The sequence below is a fragment of the Carcharodon carcharias genome, chromosome 17 (genome assembly GCF_017639515.1).
Source record: "Carcharodon carcharias isolate sCarCar2 chromosome 17, sCarCar2.pri, whole genome shotgun sequence".
NCBI classification, from domain to species: domain Eukaryota; kingdom Metazoa; phylum Chordata; class Chondrichthyes; order Lamniformes; family Lamnidae; genus Carcharodon; species Carcharodon carcharias.
The window spans coordinates 98,268,461-98,287,423 of record NC_054483.1 but is presented as its reverse complement, the minus strand read 5'-3'; the positions used below and the strand labels follow the sequence as shown (position 1 = coordinate 98,287,423).

The 18,963-nt window shown below is 40.6% G+C and overlaps 1 protein-coding gene across 1 annotated transcript in view; it reads left to right on the top strand.

Annotated features, from left to right (window-relative positions):
* sh3pxd2aa (SH3 and PX domains 2Aa) overlaps positions 1-18,963 on the top strand; it is a 528,636-nt gene that overhangs the window by 46,307 nt on the left and 463,366 nt on the right. The window contains exon 2 of the mRNA XM_041210524.1: positions 16,765-16,845. Coding sequence (XP_041066458.1) covers positions 16,765-16,845 — 81 coding nt within the window. The remainder of the gene's footprint in view (positions 1-16,764; positions 16,846-18,963) is intronic.

Sequence of the window (18,963 nt, the reverse complement as noted above, 5' to 3'; positions counted from 1 at the left end):
GTTAAGGTAACAATAAGACACAGATTTTAAAAGACCCAGGCAAAGAAGCATGATACCCTGAACAATCAAGTTCAAAGTGAGTTTTCTTAACTTCAGTTCGTTGTAGACAGCAGCTTGAGGTGTAGATGCTGAAGGTGTATCTCAATTGTTAGATGTTAGAATGCCTGCCTTTACATGCAGCCTTTTCTCCTTTATACATATTTTCCCCTTTGAATACAAATTCCCATTGTTTCACTATGTCTTTGGATTTTACCTCCATGATCATAACTATCATAGAATCAATTTTACCAGTAATCTTTGGGAAAATTAAACACACCGTTTTTGAATTTCACCTGGCTAGGTGATACATTTCACCCCCTCCTTTGAATTCAAGCTAGTTTAGTTTATTTAAAAATGTAAGTGTCCATTTACACCTTACAATCTAAACTTCCGCCACATTTACCTACTTAACATTTCAAACCTGGCTCATCTAATACATCAAAGCCTTCAGATCAGCTGCATTTAATCCAGTTAAGTCTCTCACACTGTTGTGGCACAGCAGGTGGTAAATGCTGAGCTGTTCAAATCTCAGGGACTTGAAACAACTGTCATAACTCATTTTCAATTTGTATGTTTCGAGATGTGGGCTTTGAATTCAGTAATAATAAGACCACTGAGTCTTAAGAGGTTTTTATAAAACTAAATTAAACATCTATTAATAAAAGAAAAGATTGTAAGCACATATATATGTCTACAAATTACTGCTACAATAACTTTTAAATCCCCTAGTTAATCTGATTTCCAGTTAACACCTTCGTTAAGGCAACAGTAAAACACACAGATTTTAAAAGACCCAGGCCAAGTAAACAATACCCTGAATAGTTAAATTCAGAATGAGTTCTTTGATCTTCAGTCCCTGAAGGCAGCAGTTTGATACATACAGGCTGAAGATGTTTCACACTTGTTGAATCTTAGACTACCTTCCCTTACACACAGCCTTCTCTCCTTTATGCATATTTTCCCCTTTGAATGCAAATTCCCAATGTTTCACAATGTCTTTGGACTTTACATCTCTAATCATAAATTATCATGCTACCAATTTTGCCAATAATCTTTGAGAAAACTAAACACTGTTTTCATAACTACTTCTGGTTAAGTGTAATATTTCACTCCCTGCTTTGAATTCAAGTTAGTCTAGTTTATCTACCAATGCAAATGTCCCTTTAAACTTTACATTCTAACACTCCACACATGTTTACCTATTTAGCATTTCAAACGTAACTTCTCTTCTGTTACATCAATCTTCAGGCAAGCTGCCTTTGATCCAATTAAGTCTCACTCTTATGTACTCATCCCACCATTACTCTCTTTTACAATAAATTCCAATAACATTCAGGAAATTATCATATCTTCCTGACATCCCCCTCCTTACACAAACCCTTCACATCAACAGAAATCATTCCAGTTCAGAGTCCAGGTTTTTAAGTGTTCAATTTTCCCTTTAAGCTTCAAACTCTTGATAAAACATCTGCAATCAGATTTTTTCGTCCCACTTCATGTATAATCTGTAGATTAAATGGTTGCAGTAATAAACTCCATCTGATTAGCTTTGCACTTTCGTCTCCAAATTTGTGCAGAAACTCTAAAGGATTCTGGTCTGTATAAACAATTGTTTCTGATGAATTGTTTGCCACATAAATTTCAAAATGCTGTAATGCTAAAGCCAAACCTAAAGTTTCCCTTTTGTTTGTTGAATATCTTCCCTGTTGTACATTCAACTTTCGTGAAAAGTATCCTGTTGGTTTTTCAATTCCATTTTCATCTTGTAACAGTATGGCCCCAATGCCTATATCACTTGCATCAACGGCCAGCTTAAATTATTTGGCGTAATTGGAAATAAAAACGGAATTACCTGGAGAAACTCAGCAGGTCTGGCAGCATCGGCGGAGAAGAAAAGAATTGACGTTTCGAGTCCTCATGACCCTTCGACAGAACTGTAGTTCTGTCGAAGGGTCATGAGGACTCGAAACGTCAACTCTTTTCTTCTCCGCCGATGCTGCCAGACCTGCTGAGTTTTTCCAGGTAATTCTGTTTTTGTTTTGGATTTCCAGCATCCGCAGTTTTTTGTTTTTTGTTTTTATCTTGGCGTAATTGGACGCTGCCAACACTGGTGTCATAATTTAAACTGTCAAATACCTTCTGACACTCCTGTGTCCGTTGAGACCTCTTGTTCTTTTTTAATAGTTCAGCCAATGGAGCAACCACACTGCCAAAACTTTTACCAAATTTCTTTTAAAATCTACTCATGCCCAGAAATCTCTCAACTCCTCATTTTGTTGTAGGCAGGGGGAAATCCATGATAGCCTTGACTTTCACATCTCTCAGAGTCACCTTACCATGTCCAATGATATGACCTAGATACGTAACTTGCGCTTTCGCAAATTTACTTTTAGCCAAGTTCAGCACCAAATTAGCTTCTTGTAATCGAAAAAACATTCTTCTAGATGATGTAAATGCTCCTCCCACATAGGACTGAAAGCTAACAAGTCGTCAATATAACAGCACAATTGCTCAGACCACAATTACTTTGTTCGTCAGCCTTTGAAATGTTACAGGTGCATTCTTCATATTAAATGGCATGACTTGAAACTGATAATTGGCTTTTTGACATCAAATGGCCAATACCTCCCTTGCCCTTTCTGATAACGGTACTTACCAATATCCTTTTAGCAAGTCAATCTTTGTGATAAATTTTGATTGTCTCTCTTTCCCAATGCAATCTTCCAACCTCGGTATAGAATATGAATCTGTCTTTGTCACCGCATTCGCCTTTCAATAGTCTACACGCAGTCTTTGTGTTCCTCTTGGATTCGGTACCAGTACAATAGGTGAACTGCTTGGCCTAAATAGCCAAGTGGTTATGGTACTGGGCTTGTAACCCCAAGATCAAGAGTTCAAATCTCACAATGGCAAACTATGAAACAATGTAACTTCATCTGAAACAGATGGAAATGGGTTTGTACTCGAAAGAGTTACAATAGGTGAACTGCTTGGCCTAAATAACCAAGTGGTTATGGTACTGGGCTTGTAACCCCAAGATCAAGAGTTCAAATCTCACAATGGCAAACTATGAAACAATGTAACTTCATCTGAATAGGAACAGATGGAAACGTGTTTGTACTTGAAAGAGTTACAATAGGCGAACTCCAGTTAATGCAACTAGACTCAATTATATCACTTTGAAGCATGAAGTCAATTTCTTCCTGTACTTATGGTAACTTTGCAGGTTTTAATCTATAAGGATATTGTTTTACCAAAGATGAAACTTCTACAGGCACATCATGTATAACTAAATCTGTCCTCCCCAACTTATTTCCACAAATATCTTTGTGTGACTGCAATAACTTTTCCAAATCACTTTGACACTTGTCTGGAAGGTAATTCAATAATATGTTTAAATTTTCAAGTACCCCCTCATTATCCAATTTGATTAGAGGAAAATCAATTTCAGAATCCTGCATTTCTATTACTTTCTCATTATCTACCACCACTCATACCTCCTTTTAGTCCTCTTCACTGTCAAAGTACTTTTTAAGCATATTTATATGACACACTCTCTGACTCTTTCTTCTATCTGGAGTATTTATTAAATAATTTACTTCACTCAATTTCTTTTCAAACCTGTAAGGCCCATTAAACCTTGCCTTTAATGAGCCACTCAGTACTGGTAACAGAACTAATGCTTTCTCCCGAACAACAAAACTACAAACTGTAGCTTTCCTCTCTGCTTTCGTTTTTATCACTTACTGTGATATCTTTAAATGTTCCCTAGCCAACTCACATGCTCTGTCCAAACTCTCTCAAGTTTGATATGTAGTCCAGGAGAGTAGTTTCTGAATTTTGACCTATCAATTTCTCATAAATCAATTTCGGTGGTTCCTATTACCTCATGACTACAGACTGGTTTGAAAGGACTAAAACCAGTCGATGCATTAGGAGTATCCCTGATGGCAAATACCAAGAATGGGATTCATCTATTCCAATCCTATGGATAATCCTGACAGTATGCTCTCATCATACTTTTTGGAGTTTGATGCCATCTTTCCAAAGCCCCTTGTGACTCAGGATAATCTGTTGACTTAAGTTGTTTTATCCCCAAACCGTTCATTACTTCTTTAAACAGCTGTGACATACAATCAGATCAGGGTTCAAATTTTATTTCCTTGGGTAAACCATATCTTGTAAACAAAAAATTCAGTTAACTCTCCCACAATCTTCTTTGTTCTATTTCTCAAAGGTTCTCTGGAAACCTTGTAGACACATCCATCTTTGTCAGCAAGTACTGATTTTCACCTTTTGTCTTAGGGAAAGGTCCAACACAATCGATTGTGACCTTATTAAAAAGATTCTTCAAATGCTGGAATTGGAATTAAAGGTGCCAGCTTAATCACATCTTGTGGTTTCCTTATCACCTGACGTGTGTGGCATGTTCCACAGAATTTGATTGCATCCCTATGCAACCCAGACCAAAAAAAAATGTTTTTGTACTTCGTCTGTGTCTTTCTAATTCCAAAATGTCCCCCCATTGGAATTTCATGAGCTATCCTCAATCTCATTTCTTTAGCTAAATGGGATAACAATCTGATGTGCCTCCCTCCAGCTTTCATTTGCTGAAACATGATCTGGTGACTGTTATCTCATTAAAACATTACCCTTAAGGTAATAGTATTCTGGAATACATTTTGCCTCTGTTTCTGAGCAAGCTGTTTGATATAATTATTTTATCTGTGCATCCTTTTTCTGCAACTCCACTAACTTCTTTGAGTTAAACACTCGAGCTGAATTGTCCTCTTCTTTCCTCCTGAACAATGTTATCACAATGCCAGCTATTTAGACTTCAAAGCCTTCCCCCTGCCTTTGAACTTGCTGCTCTTGTTTCAACCTACGAGCCTGTGATCTTATCACGCAATCTAGAAACAATCTTAATGCTCTCCCTGCAACACATCTGTTGAAAATGTCCCTACAGGCTGCTCAGCTACCTTAGGCATCACCCACATTTGTCTGCAGCTATATCATTACCCAAGATGAATTGAATTCCTGCAGTGGGCAATTTTTCTACCACTCCAACAGTCACTTTGCCCATTTTTAGCCTTCCACAAGGGAATAGATTTAGCATCTCCATGACCCTACTTATTATCACTTGTTCCTGCAATACCCCCTCTGAACAACAAATATCACTATCCTACAACATTAAGGATTGACTAGCCCCTGTGTCTCAAAATTTTAACTTCTTTACCTACTCCACCCTGTACACATGGAAAGACTTTCCCTTCGCATGCACAATCTTTAAACATCTCTGCATCCTGCCCCTGAGAATTCCCTTGGGTAAATTGTGAATACATTCCCACTTCTTTACCTATCACTGATTTTTTTCCTGTTTTACCTGTACACAAACAACTGTTTTTTCCTGTGCCTGAACCTCGGAACCCACAGTACTTTTACTTCCAGAACTTTTCTGCACCCGCATAATTCCAACAGATTTTTCCTGCAATTTCCAGCACACTGACTCCATGTGTCCAACTTTATTACAATGAAAACACCTTAATTTGCAAATGCCACTTCCACCCTCAGCACCTTTTTTATTCTGGGAAAAAAAACTCCCTGGGAATTTCCAGTTACTCTTTCTCTTCCCTGACTACCCACCTTCCTTTCACCTTCCCACTTTCTATCCTTTTCTGATGTGAAAGTGTGACAGAAAAAAGGTTTAGGTCAATGAACTAACTCATAATCACCAGCTATCTCTGCTGCTTGCCTTACAGATTCAACTCTGTTCCTCCACACGAGTTCTAACTACTGGAGGAATTGAATCTTTAAATTCTTCCAAAAGAATTACTTCTCTTCTTTCTTATTGTGTCCACGGACAGTCTATACATGGTCTAGCCAGAACTGGACACGTTTTTGTGCCTTGTTGTTGAATTCGGCAAGATCTGCAACAGTGCAGGGTTCCTCTAGTGATAGGCATTGCAGGAGATGTTGCATGGTCTGTGGCTCAGTTCCACATTCACAAGTTGTCGGGCTGGTTGTATATTCCCCTTTGCTTAGTAATACCTTTGAACGACCTACACCTAAGCCCTAAGTCTGTTAAGGCACTTCCAGGTTGCTCAGTTGCAATTAGCTCCTGGGGGAAGGCATTCATCTGGTAGAATTTCCATCACTGGGGGTTGTTCGAGACTGGTGAGCTGGTCTTTCCACAAAGCAATGAGAGCTTCAGATGGGGTTGATTGTAATGGAACAACACTGTTCATGAAGCTCTTCCTTGACTTTAGGTGGCTGGGTGTAGGTGTATGACCTTGTAGAGGGTGCTTCTCATCTGATGTTTGACGGAGTCGCTCTTTCTTGCTGGCTACCATTCTTCTTATATGGGGGAGCGATACCCGCCAGGATATATAGGCTGTTGGTGTTTGTTGGTTTTAAACAACCTGTGATAAGTCGGCAGCTTGCATTCAGAATGGCATCCATCTTCTTGGCATGAGTAGATCTTTTCCATGCAGGGCAGGTGTATTCGGCAGTGGAATAGCAAAGAGCAAGTGCGCTGGTTTGCAATGTTTTCGAGCTTGCTCCCCATTTTGTGTTAGTGAGCTTATTCAGGATGTTGTTTTGTGCGCTCACTTTTGCCTTTGTCTTTTCGATGTGGTTCTTGAAGGTGAGGCATCTGACTCCTAAGTAGATAGGGTGTTCGCAATGTGTCAGTGTTGCTCCACACCAGGTTACTTTAAGCTGGCATTTGCCTTCACGGTTTCTGAGGTGGAATGCACAAACTTGCATCTTTGATGGATTTGCGCGAAGGTGGTTTTCTTCATAGAAGGATGTTAGTTCCTCCAAGGCCTCAGAAAGCATTTTCTCCATGGTGTTAAAATCAGTGCTTTGGGCAGTGACACAAGTCATCAGCATGTATAAAATGGCGTGTGACACCGTCCATGGATTGGTCATTCATGTAGATGTACAGCAGCAGTGCAAGCACGCTTCCCTGAGGAAGACCATTCTTCTGAATACGCCACTTGCTGCGCTTCTCACCTAGTTCAACATAGAACCGGCGATTCTGAAGCATGCTTTCTAATAGCTCAGTTAAGTGAATATCTTTTGTCACCTCTAGGATCTTGCAGAGGAGATGTCTATGATTCACTGTATCGTATACTTCTCTAAGAGCTGCATATGTCATGTCTATCTTTAATGCCATATCCTCTGGTCAAAATTACTTTGTTTTGCTCTCTCAAACTGAATATAAGTTTGCCCAGGCTATTTTCTCATAGTCCTAAATTTCTGCCTGTATGCCTCGGGAACAAACTCATATGCACTCAAAATAGCATTGTTTGCCACATAATTCATCAATACTATTTCTGACAGCAAAGCATAACCTCGTGCCCTACCCGCCAACTTGGATTGGAACAACAATGTGCAGTTTTTCTGTGGCCATCTTCTATTTAGCTATCTTCTCAAGCAAAATAAAGAATGATTCCACATCTCTTTCCTCAAACTGTGAAAGAGCTTGTACAAATTTAAACATCACCCCATTGGCTTCTGATCGGGAAATAAGTCCTTCCTCATCTCCTGATGTCTTTTTTTTAAAACTGCTGACATTTTAAGCTGGAATTCTCTTTCTTTCTCTCCTTCTCTTCCCTACCTGCCTGCCTGTTCCCTATTGAAATGCCCTTTCTCTTTTCTTTTCCTGCTGCCTCTGGCTCCAATTTTTCATTTGTAACTGAATTTGAGCCCATTCCAATGAACCACCCCTTGGAGAACTCAGGGTCTCAGGTATTCCTTCCAATTTCAAATGCTGTGCTATACTTTCAATTATGTCTGATTTCCTCACTCCTTCAGGTAATCTTAACTGTAACTTATCTGCCGATTCCATTAACTCAGCTTTATTTACCTTTTGTAAACTAATCAGAGTTATAACTTCAACTCCCAGACGAGACTTTGCAAAATGCCTTTGACAATTACAGCCTCACCATACAAAAAAACCTCCCACCAACTCCTGAATTCAAAGTGCTTCTTGCTATCTTCACCTTGAGATTCATCAATTCTTACTCCCAACCAATCAAGGAATTTCAAATATATCCTGCAAGGAGCCCCCAAATTTTGTTATGATAAATCATATGGTGAATGCTGAGCTGTTCAAATCCCAGAGGGAAACTTGAAACAGCTGTCATAACTCATTTTCAATTTGCATGTTTTGCGATGCAGGCTTTGAATTTAATAATAATGGATAGAACCGAACCCCCACCCCTGTCAGGCGGGGGATTGTGCAGGGGTGGGCACGCACCCGATCGACGCCCCTGATTGGGTCCGCGCTGTCATTTTACATGGGTGGGCCAATTAAGGCTGTGCACTCCCTGTGTGGATGGGGTGGTTGGTGGCGTAAGAGAGCGACAACCTCCCTGAGGCACAGAGGTGCCTTAGGGAGATAAGTTTTAAAAATTTTAATGAAGAAGACAATATTTAAGACATGTCACATGAGCTGGGACATGTCAATGAACTTTAATGAAAACATTTATTTGATTTATAAACCCTTCATGAAACCCCATCCTGCCCGTGGATGAGGTTCCATGAAAAATGCGAAGGCTGCCTGGGCTCTTCACCTGCCTGCCAGCCTTAAAGTTGGTTGGGCAGCTTTCTCAATAGGGTTAATTAATGGCCGTAACAGACCTTTGAGCCGCTAAACTGAAAATCTAAATGACACGCGGTGATGTCGAGATGCACGCCTGACGTCACCCTGCGTCATTTTATGCCTCAGCGAGCGGTCCCCTCCCCCACTCGCCAAGCCAAAGATTCAGCCCAATAAGACCACTGATTCTTAAGAGGTTTTCATAAAACTAAATTTCTGTGAATAAAAAAAAGTTTTTAAGCACATCTGTAAATTTCTGCTACATTAACTTTTAAATCCCCCAGTTAATCTGATTCGCAGTTGCACCTTCGTTAAGAATAAGGCAACAGATTTTAAAAGATTTAGGTAAAGTAAACAATACCCTGAACAGTCAAATCCAAAATGAGTTTTGAGCTTCGGTCCCTGAAGACAGCAGTTTGGTACATACAGGCTGAAGGTGTTTCACACTTGTTGATTCTTAGAATGCCTTCCCTTACACACAGCCTTTTCTCCTTGTATACATATTTTCCCCTTTGAATGGAAATTCACATTGTTTCACCATGTCTTTGGACTTTATATCTCTAATCATAAAAATTTATCATACCAGTTTTACCAGTAATCTTTGGGAAAATAAACATACTATTTTATAACTTCTGCTGATCAGGTGTAATATTTCACTCCCTGTTTTGAATTCAAGCTTGTCTAGTTTATTTATGAATTCAAGCTTGTCTAGTTTATTTATAAATGTAAATGTCCTTTTTACACCTTGCATTCTCTCATTCCATGTTTATCTATTTAGCATTTCAAACCTGACTTCTCTTCTGTTACATCAAAGCCTTCAGACCAGCTGCCTTTAATCCAATTAAGTCTTGCGCACACAGGCGCACCCCACTATTATTCCATTTTACAATAAGTTCCAATAACATTATGGAAACATGGAAATTATTACATCTTGCACGCATAGACCATTATTTTACAATAAATTCTAATATTATTATATCTACCTGACAGAATCAGGGAAAACACTCTGCTGGTTGGAGTTATATTTTGCACAAAGGAAGATGGTTGTGGTTTTTGGAGGTTAATCATCTCCAGGATATCACTGCGGGCGATCGTCAGGGTAGTGTCCTAGGTCCAATCATCTTCAGCTGCCTCATCAATGACCTTCCTTCCATCATAAGGTCAGAAGTGAGGATGTTTGCTGATAATTGCACGATGTTCAGCACCATTTGAGACTCCTCAGATATTGAGCAGTCCATGTCCAAATGCAGCAAGACCTGGACAACATCCAGGCTTGGGCTGATAAGTGGCAAATAACATTTGTGCCACACAAATGCCAGGCAATGACCATCTCCAACAAGAGAGAATCTAATCATTGCCCCTTGATATTCAATGGCGTTACCATTGCTGAATCCGAATATCAACATCCTGGGCTTACCATTGACCAAAAACTGAATTGGACCAGCCATATAAATACTGTGGCTATAAGAGCAGGTCAGAGGCTAGGAGCCCTGCAGCGAATAACTCAACACCTTACTCCCCAAAGCCAGTCCCCCATCTACAAGGCACAAGTTAGGAGTGTGATAGAATACTCTCCACTTGCCTGGATGAGTGCAGCTCCAACAGCACTCAAGAAACTTGACACCATCCAGGACAAAGCAGCCCGCTTGATTGGCACCACATTCATAAACATTTACTCCCTTCACCATCGGCACACAGTGGCAGCAGTGCATCTACAAATGCACTACAGAAACTCACCAAGCCCCCTTAACACTTTCCAAACCCAGGATTAATACCATCGAGAAGGACAAGGGCAGCAGACACATGGGAACGCCACCACCTGCAAGTTTCCCTCTATGCCACTTACCATCCTGAGTAGGAACTATTGCCGTTCCTTCACTGTCGCTGGGTCAACATCCTGGAATTCTCTCCCTAACAGCACTGTGGGTCTATCTACACTACATGGACCGTAGCGGTTCAAAAAGGCAGCTCACCACCACCATCTCGAGGGCAATAGAGGTGGGGAATAAATGTTGGCCTAGCCAGTGATGCCCACATCCCATGAATGAGTTAAAGAATACATAGAAGTACACCAGCGTGCCTGGACGCCAACATGTTTTCCCCCTGAAGCCGTTGGCTAGATCATGTGTGCCGGCTGGGTGATGGCCGTATTGCCAAAGACGTTCTGTGGTGAGCTTACTATCTGCATGAAACCAACAGGTCACTCGCATCTGTGATAAAACGACATTTGCAAGCAAGACTTCAAGCTGACTGGGATCAGAGACAATGCATGGGAAGTCCTTGCTGCTGACAGGAGTGTCTGGAGATGAGCTGTCAGGAAGGGCATGGAAAAAAAGAGGATGAAAGAAATGACCAGACGGTGGAAAAGAGATGCCGCCGCAAGAAAAAAACATCAGTCAACCTTGGGCCAATGCTATTTGTCTGTGCCAGCTATGGAAGGGCCTGCCACTCATGAATCAGTCTCTACAGCCACAAACAGATGTTCAACCCAGGAGTGACATACACCTAAGTGCACTCCATCATCTCTCAAGACGGGTGGACGCCGTCACTATTTTTTTGGTGCACTTCCTTTTTACCTTTGTTGAAATGTCTTAAGGGGAACTTGGATAAGTACATGAAAAGGGAGAAAGGAATAGAACGATATGTTAAGAGGCGTAGATGAAATAGGGTGGGAGGGTCTTGTGTGGAGGCTAAGCACTAGCATAATTTTTCTCACCTGTCAACTTGGGCTGAATCATTAAAAAAATTTGCATTTGTATGGTGCCTTTTGTGGTTGTTTCATAACAAATAAAGGACTTTTGAAATGTAGTCGCAATGTAGTGAATGTGGCAGTCAACTTGTGCGCAGTAAGGTCCCACAAACAAGCAGTGTGGTAAAGACTAGGTAATTTTTTTTCAATGATGTTATTTGAAAGATGAAGGTCAGCGAAGGAACCAGGGAGACTCCCTTGCATTTTTGAAGTAGTGCCATGCGATCATTTACATCTTTCGGGGGGGCTGTAGGGGCTTCAGTGTAAGGTCTCACCTGAAGGACAGTACCTCCAGCTCCCTCAGTACTGCACTTGTGTGTCAGTCTGGATTTTAAGTCTTTGGAGTGACTTGAACCTGCAACTTTTTTGACTCTTGGGTGAGATTGCTACTGACTGAGCCATGGCTGACACATTCTTATTTCACCGAACTTTGACAGTTTCTGGCCTAACATCCTTATCCTTGTCTTATCTTTACCTTGTTATGTTGAATTCAAATGTGTTGTGGTTGCTATTTCCCAATTGTTTTCCTACCCTAGCATGAATTACTTGCCCCATTCCGTTTCTCAGAAGTAAATCATGCAGTATATTGTACTTTGAGCTCGAAATGTACTGGTCTAGAAAGCTATCTTGAATGCATTTTATAAAGCATTTCTCACTTTGACCACATACGTTATTTTCATCTCATTCCTGGAATACTTAAGATTATTAATTTTATTATCCTGTTTGTTCTTGTATGCTCCGAACTGCTTGCATGGTTACTTTCCTAGCACGTTTCCCCTATTTGACTCCTAATGCACACTGGGATTTGGGATGAGGAGCTCTGATCAAAGACTGAAGCACTAACATTGTTTCTCTCTCCACAGATAATGTCTGACCTGCTGAATATTTCCAGCATGTTGTTCTATTGTCTGGATTTTTCTGTTTTAGTTTCTATTTTATCAATCTATCTTTACAAATTCTGTCATCTTATAACCACCTAGAACATTCTAGCTCTGAAAGAGTTCTTGTTTAATACTGTATCCACCTCCTTAGTTCATGTATTCCTCCTGACATAGAATCGAGGAATGTGAACAGTTATATCAGAATCTAAACCATGCATCTACTATAGGCACTATATAGCTAGAGTTTAAAATACAGGGGAGAGTCATTTGATCCATTGTGCCTCTGCTGGCTCTTTAATAGAACAATGCAAAACTAATTCCACTTTGCTGTCCTCTCTCCATTGTCATATATCTATCTTTGCTTTAAATATTTTTTTCAGTTTTTTTTACTTAAAAGGAATCTTCTCTGGCCTAACCACTCCCTTGGCAAAACATTCCATTCTGAACAACCCATCAATTTTAAAACTGCCATTCAGAAAAAAATAACCCCTTGTTACTGATTCCCCAGCCAGACACGGCAGTTTTTCTTTCTCCATCCTTTCAAAACTGTACAATTACAAAATCGCCTTTAACATTTGCTCCCATGCTACCTCATAGCTGTAGCTTCCTACTTCTAGCAGCATCCTGCAGAATATGCACTGATTACAATAACTTGACAGTCCTATCTATAATGGGGCGCACGGAACTACACCATGTCCTGAACTTGTGGCTTAAGTAATATTTTGTATAAATATTTCATTACTCTATTTTATATTTTTGACTTTATTGACTTTAATAACAAATTTCATCGGCCTATATAGCATAACCCATCTGCATTATGTTTTCAGGAAATTGTATTTTAATCGATTGATTTTTCTGTTCCTTCATACTCTTCAATATCTTTCCACCATCCATTTCTTGGCATGAGATGGGATGAAACAGCTAGCCTGAAGGAGAGAAAATGACTTAAATTGTGATGATAGGAGAAAAAAAGCACAAACTCCATTTAACAAAACACTAATTTAGGACTGATATCAGGTTTAACCTTGGTCTATAGATGGCCTGATGACTTCAAAGAAGCTCCATGTCATGACAGTCAGCATATAGTTTCATCCCTTGGACGCTTGGTGGGCAGAGAAAGCCCTTTATCTTTCAGATTTGTCTTTGGGCACCTGCCTTGAGCTTTTGGAATGCTGACATCTTGACTTCCAACCTTGGGTTGTTCTGCACAATGAAGGCTACTCTCCTTTGTTCTAGGGTGTCACATTCTTCGGCATTGTTTTCATTGAACCTGTCCTGGTGATGATGATGCTTGAACCCAATGGCTTGGGCACAGGAGTCTAGTACAACTGACTTTATTTGGTCCCACTATTCTGGAATTGAGTTGAATATGTGAAGATTTTCCAGTTTAGTCATGAATTGCACTTGGTGTTCTTCTCTTTGATCAGGCTGCTTTTTAGGGTTGAGACATTCTTCTTCCTCTTGAACTTTTGGGCCTTGCAATGTCTTGGTGCTAGGTGAATGTTCATTGCCGATTGAGCAAGTCGATGATTTATCCAACAGGCATCAGTCCCCCCCATGGATCGCGATTCAGTCACTTCAATCTATCTTTCTTCTACCAAGCAAACACGTAGGCCAGGAGGTACCAATGCTTTGACCTAGTATGCTTCCATGCAATTTGGTATTTGCCCTTGTGGTGGAAGCGTGTTTGTTATCATGCAGCCATGCAGAATGCACATTGTCAGCAGGACGATGCAATTTGCATTGGCTTTTCTGACTTCATTTTTCCCAGTGGTTCTGCACCAGACATCAGAGTCACAGCTAACCCTGCCAGAAGCACAATCTTTCTTTTGGGATGGCATTGAGGACTTCTAGGTCAGAATAGAACTTTTTTTCTTAACAACATTATTGAAGTTGAGTATTGGGGCATAAGCGCTGATGACGATGCTACTTGGTTATATCTGAGATGTAGGTGAAGTGCATTGAGTGTTTCATTTATACAACTGGGAGGTTCTGGCAGTGCATCCAAGATCCTATTCTGGATGACTAATTCAAGTTTGTTGGCACAAAGGTCACTGACAGCCCCTCCAGTAGGTATCCTCCCAGCTTGTTCCTTCAGCTGCCCTTCCCGAGGAAGACTGGTCTCTCACTGAGGGCACTGATGTCAATTTGGAGTCTTGGTAGTTCACATGATTGCAGTTCTTATTTGTGGCTTTTCTTTCACTCAACAGAGGGGACCTTGGTTTAGCACATTTACAAGATGGAAGGCTATTGTATACACAAGGGCTTCCTTTTGTGGTGAGGTAGCTGGAGCCAGCTGACCAGTCGGATGCCCAAAGTTCCTCTTCAAGGATGATTCCAGGCATGACTTTGAAGGCCCTGGACGTCGATTATCATTAGCTGACGGCAGAAGAATACGGTGACACCTTTGGCTGGCATGCATCACCGCAGTAATCAGTGTTTTGGCAACAGATGCCAATGCCAAAAACAACCACCCACAATGACACTTGGCAGTTTCATATGAGACACCTGTGTCAGAACCTGCTTCTCAATGGTTGACCACCATCAGCCAAGTTGCACTATATGGAGATACTTCATCTGAAATGAATTTGTTTACTCTGTGCCCATCATCTTTTAAAGATAGAAGGATACCGACAATATCTAATTTCTGGGCGATCACACTTTTTAGATTATCTGAGTGTTCTAACATTTCAAGTTTAATTTCTTTTGAGCACAAAGATGATGCTCCTGTAGGGTGTGGTTCCCAAGCCAGGAGAAAGTGGGCTTGCCTCAAAGGGGCTTGCCTGGAGCTTATTGATTTCCATAGCTGATATTTCAGAATGTCTTCCCCATTCTTCCTCAGTACTTGAGGAAATATATGATCTTGTTCTGGGATTTGTTGGTTTTAAAACCTTTAGCATAACAACTACCGTTGTTGCATTGACTTCAACATTTAGCAAGAGATTGGATGTTTGTGTAAACTGGATAAGTTGGTGAATAACTCTGGAAGTATTTGAAACTATTTGTCTTGAACTTTTCTACAAATTAAAATTCTGACTCCACTCTAGCTTTTTAAATTGTTTTCATGGTATATGAGTGTTGCTAGTTAGGCCAGCACTTGTTGCCCATCCCTAATTGCCCTTGATGCTGGTGATGAGACACCACCTTGAACCACTGCATTCCATCTGCTGTAGGTAAATCCTCTGCTATGAGGAAGGGCTGTATGCTGCAAGGGGTGGTATAGTGGTATTGTCACTGAGACCCAGAGTAATTAATCCTCTGGGGACCCAGGTTTGAATCTCACCATGGCAGATGGTGAAATTTGAATTCAATTTAAAAAAAATCTGGAATTAAAAGTCTGATGACCATGAAACCATTGATTGTCATAAAAACCCATCTGGTTCTCTAGTGCCTTTTAGGCAAGGAAATTTGCCGTTCTTACCTGGTCTGGCTGACATGTGACTCCAGACCCACAGCTGTGTGGTTTATTCTTAAGTGCCCTCTGAACAAGGGCACTTAGGGATGGGCAATAAATGCTGTCCTAGCCAGCGATGCCCACATCCCATGAGCAAATAAAAAAATAAATCATTTTTGTATTGCAATTATCCTGTCTTGCTAACATGTTTTGGTTCCTCTTTATCGCCTTTAAATAGCTTTACAAATTACCAACTGCAACCTGGAATCAGTCCCTTTTATCCTGAATCCTTTTATATGGTTGTTTTTAACCAGTTGTTAATTAAGTTAACTTAAGTTGTTTTAAGTTACCCCAATTCGTCCATTTTGAGGATTGCCTTTAATCTTTGGAGTTAAACTAATGTTACACATGTAACATTACCTATACTGGAAAACTTTCAGTCATACAGAAGTTAATTTCTTAATTTTCCTTCATTTATTTGCCTTTTTAAAGCCATGTGGTGTTCTCCTGCTTACTGTGCTGATTATCAGAAAATGTTAAATTGATGACAGGTAGTCTCAATCTCAACTTGTCTCTAGTGCAATAGCTTAAAATTTAGATTAAAATAAAATCCTATTGAACATTCACAAATACTTAGCACACGTCCATTCCTAGTTTATATTGGTCTTATTACATGCCTGCATGTGCAAATTAAAAAAAGAAGCTAGAAATCTGCATGATAACTTGGCATGGAACAGTGAAATAAAAACAAAGTGCTGGAAACACTCAGATCATTCAAAATTCAATGAAAAGACTACATCTGAAACATTAACTCTCCGTAGAGGTTGTCTTATCTGAGGAATTTCAGCATTTTTGTTTCTGTTTCAGATTTTCAGCATCTCTAGTTGTCTGCTTTTGATTTAGGTGGAATAATGAAATTGATTCTGCAGAGATTGTTGGTGGTCATGGTGACAGGATGTACTTATGAGAAAGTTCCAACACTGAATCTGTGTGCTCTATATTAAAATGTTCTGTGAATAGGTGTTCCCAAGCTGTTTTATAGAACTGTGTGTGGGAAGAAATACACTTATTTTAAGAATATATTTTATTTTTACAGGTTTATGTTATCCAAGTGAACTGGTCAGATAACACGTCAAGTATCATCTATAGACGTTATAGCAAGTTTTTCGACCTCCAGGTAACCATCTATTTCATGCTATTTAACTCCTAACCAATGCAGAGTTGCTGGCAACTGCAGCCTGGCAGACTGACAGTGGTCATTCTTCAGACCTTTTGTTTTTAGAGGGCATGCAAGACATACTGTTTCTCAACTACCTTTTAAAGAGATCTATGTATAATTAATGCACTTCATTATATTGGCAGCTGTAAAGTGGTGCGCGTTTTCCTCCATCAGGCAGAAAGAAGCTAGGTTTCAGTTTGTCGAGCCAGGTTGGTGGATTCATTCTTTTTGATAGTTAATGGACTCAGCTGCTTCAGTAATGCACAGTTATGTCGGTCAAATTTGCAGATCATGTCGGGTGAATTGGAGGATGCAGTTCAGAAATTAAGATTTGAGTAAGAGACCGGAACAGTGACACATGGAATTTTTTTTATTCACTCGCTGATGAAGCCAGCATTTAGTGCCATCCCTAATAGCCCTTGAGAAGATGGTGCTGAGCTGCCTTCTTGAACGCTGCAGTCCATGTGGTGTAGGTACACTCAAGTTAAAGTTATGCCATTTGGTATGAAGAATGCACCAGCAACATTTCAAAGAATGACAAACAAAGTAATTGCAGGGCTGAACAATAGTGCTGTCTATATTGGCGACTTGGCAGTTGTTTTCAGTCAAATGTGAGAAGAGCATACAAAACAAATTGAAATGATAGTGTGGCCAAGTTTCCCTTCTGGATTTGGTCAGCCTGACAAATACCACCTGCTGTACCATAAGAGAATCCTGCAGGGGGTAACTCACCTTCTGATCCCCCAAAACCTGTCCACCAGACAGAGAGGGAGTTCCAGGATTTTGACCCAGCTACAGTGAAGGAATGGCGATATATTTCCAAGTCAGGATGGTGTGTGGCTTGGAGGGGAACTTGCAGGTGGTGATGTTCCCATACATCTGCTGCCCTTGTCCTTCGAGATGGGAGCAGTTGTGGATTTGGAAGTGCTGTCTAAGGAGGCTTGGCGAGTTCTTGCAGTGCATCTTGTAGATGGCATATACTTCTACTGTGCATCAGTGGTGGAGGGAGTGAATGTTTGTGGATGGGGTACCAATCAAGCAGGCTATTTTATCGTGGGTGGTGTCAAGTTTCTTGTGTTATTGGAGCTGCACTCATCCAGGCAAGTGGAGAGTATTCCATCACAATCCTGACTTGTGCCTTGTGGTTGGTGGACAGGCTTTGGGGGATCAGAAGGTGAGTTACCCCCTGCAGGATTCTCTTATGGTACGGCAGGTGGTATTTGTCAGGCTGACCAAATCCAGAAGGCAAACTTGGCCACACTATCCCAACAGTTTTTCAATTTGTTTTGTATGCTCTTCTCAGATTTGACTGAAAACAACCACCGAGTCGCCAATATAGACAGCACAATTGTTCAGCCCTGCAATTACTTTGTTTGTCATTCTTTGAAATGTCGCTGGTGCATTCTTCATACCAAATGGCATAACTTTAAACTGATATAGCCCATCTGGCATTAAAAAAGCTGATATCTCTTTTGCACCGGTACTTGCCAATATCCTCTTGGCCCGTCAATCTTAGTGATAAACTCTGTCCCACTTTCTCAATACAATCTTCCAACTGTGGAATCCGCTTTTGTCACTACGTTTACTTTTTGATAGTCCACACACTGTCTTTGTGTTCCATCCAACTTTAGTACCATCACAATAGGTGAACTCCAGTTACTACAACTAGGTTCTATGATATCATTCTGAAGGATGAATTCGATTTCTTTCTGCACTTCAGATCATTTCATTGGATTTAATCTGAGGATGTTGCCTTATTGAAACTGAATCACCCAATTCACATCATGGGCAGAATTTTTCGCTCAGCGGGTGGGTGCACGCTCGAGCGTGAAGTAATGAAAGATGATGCATGATGGAGATGGAGGCATGCCTGACATTAATTAAAAGGCCAATTAAGACCCTTGACACACCACTTGTCTCCGACTTCACATAGCCTGTGTGATTTTTCGGCTGTTGCACAGACAAAACGAGCAGGCAGGCCACAATAAGCCAAAGCTCATCCATGGGCAGGATAAGAAGGGGTCAGTTGCATGAGAGTGGTGGAGTTTTGGACCTAACTTGCAGCTGGTGGCTTCT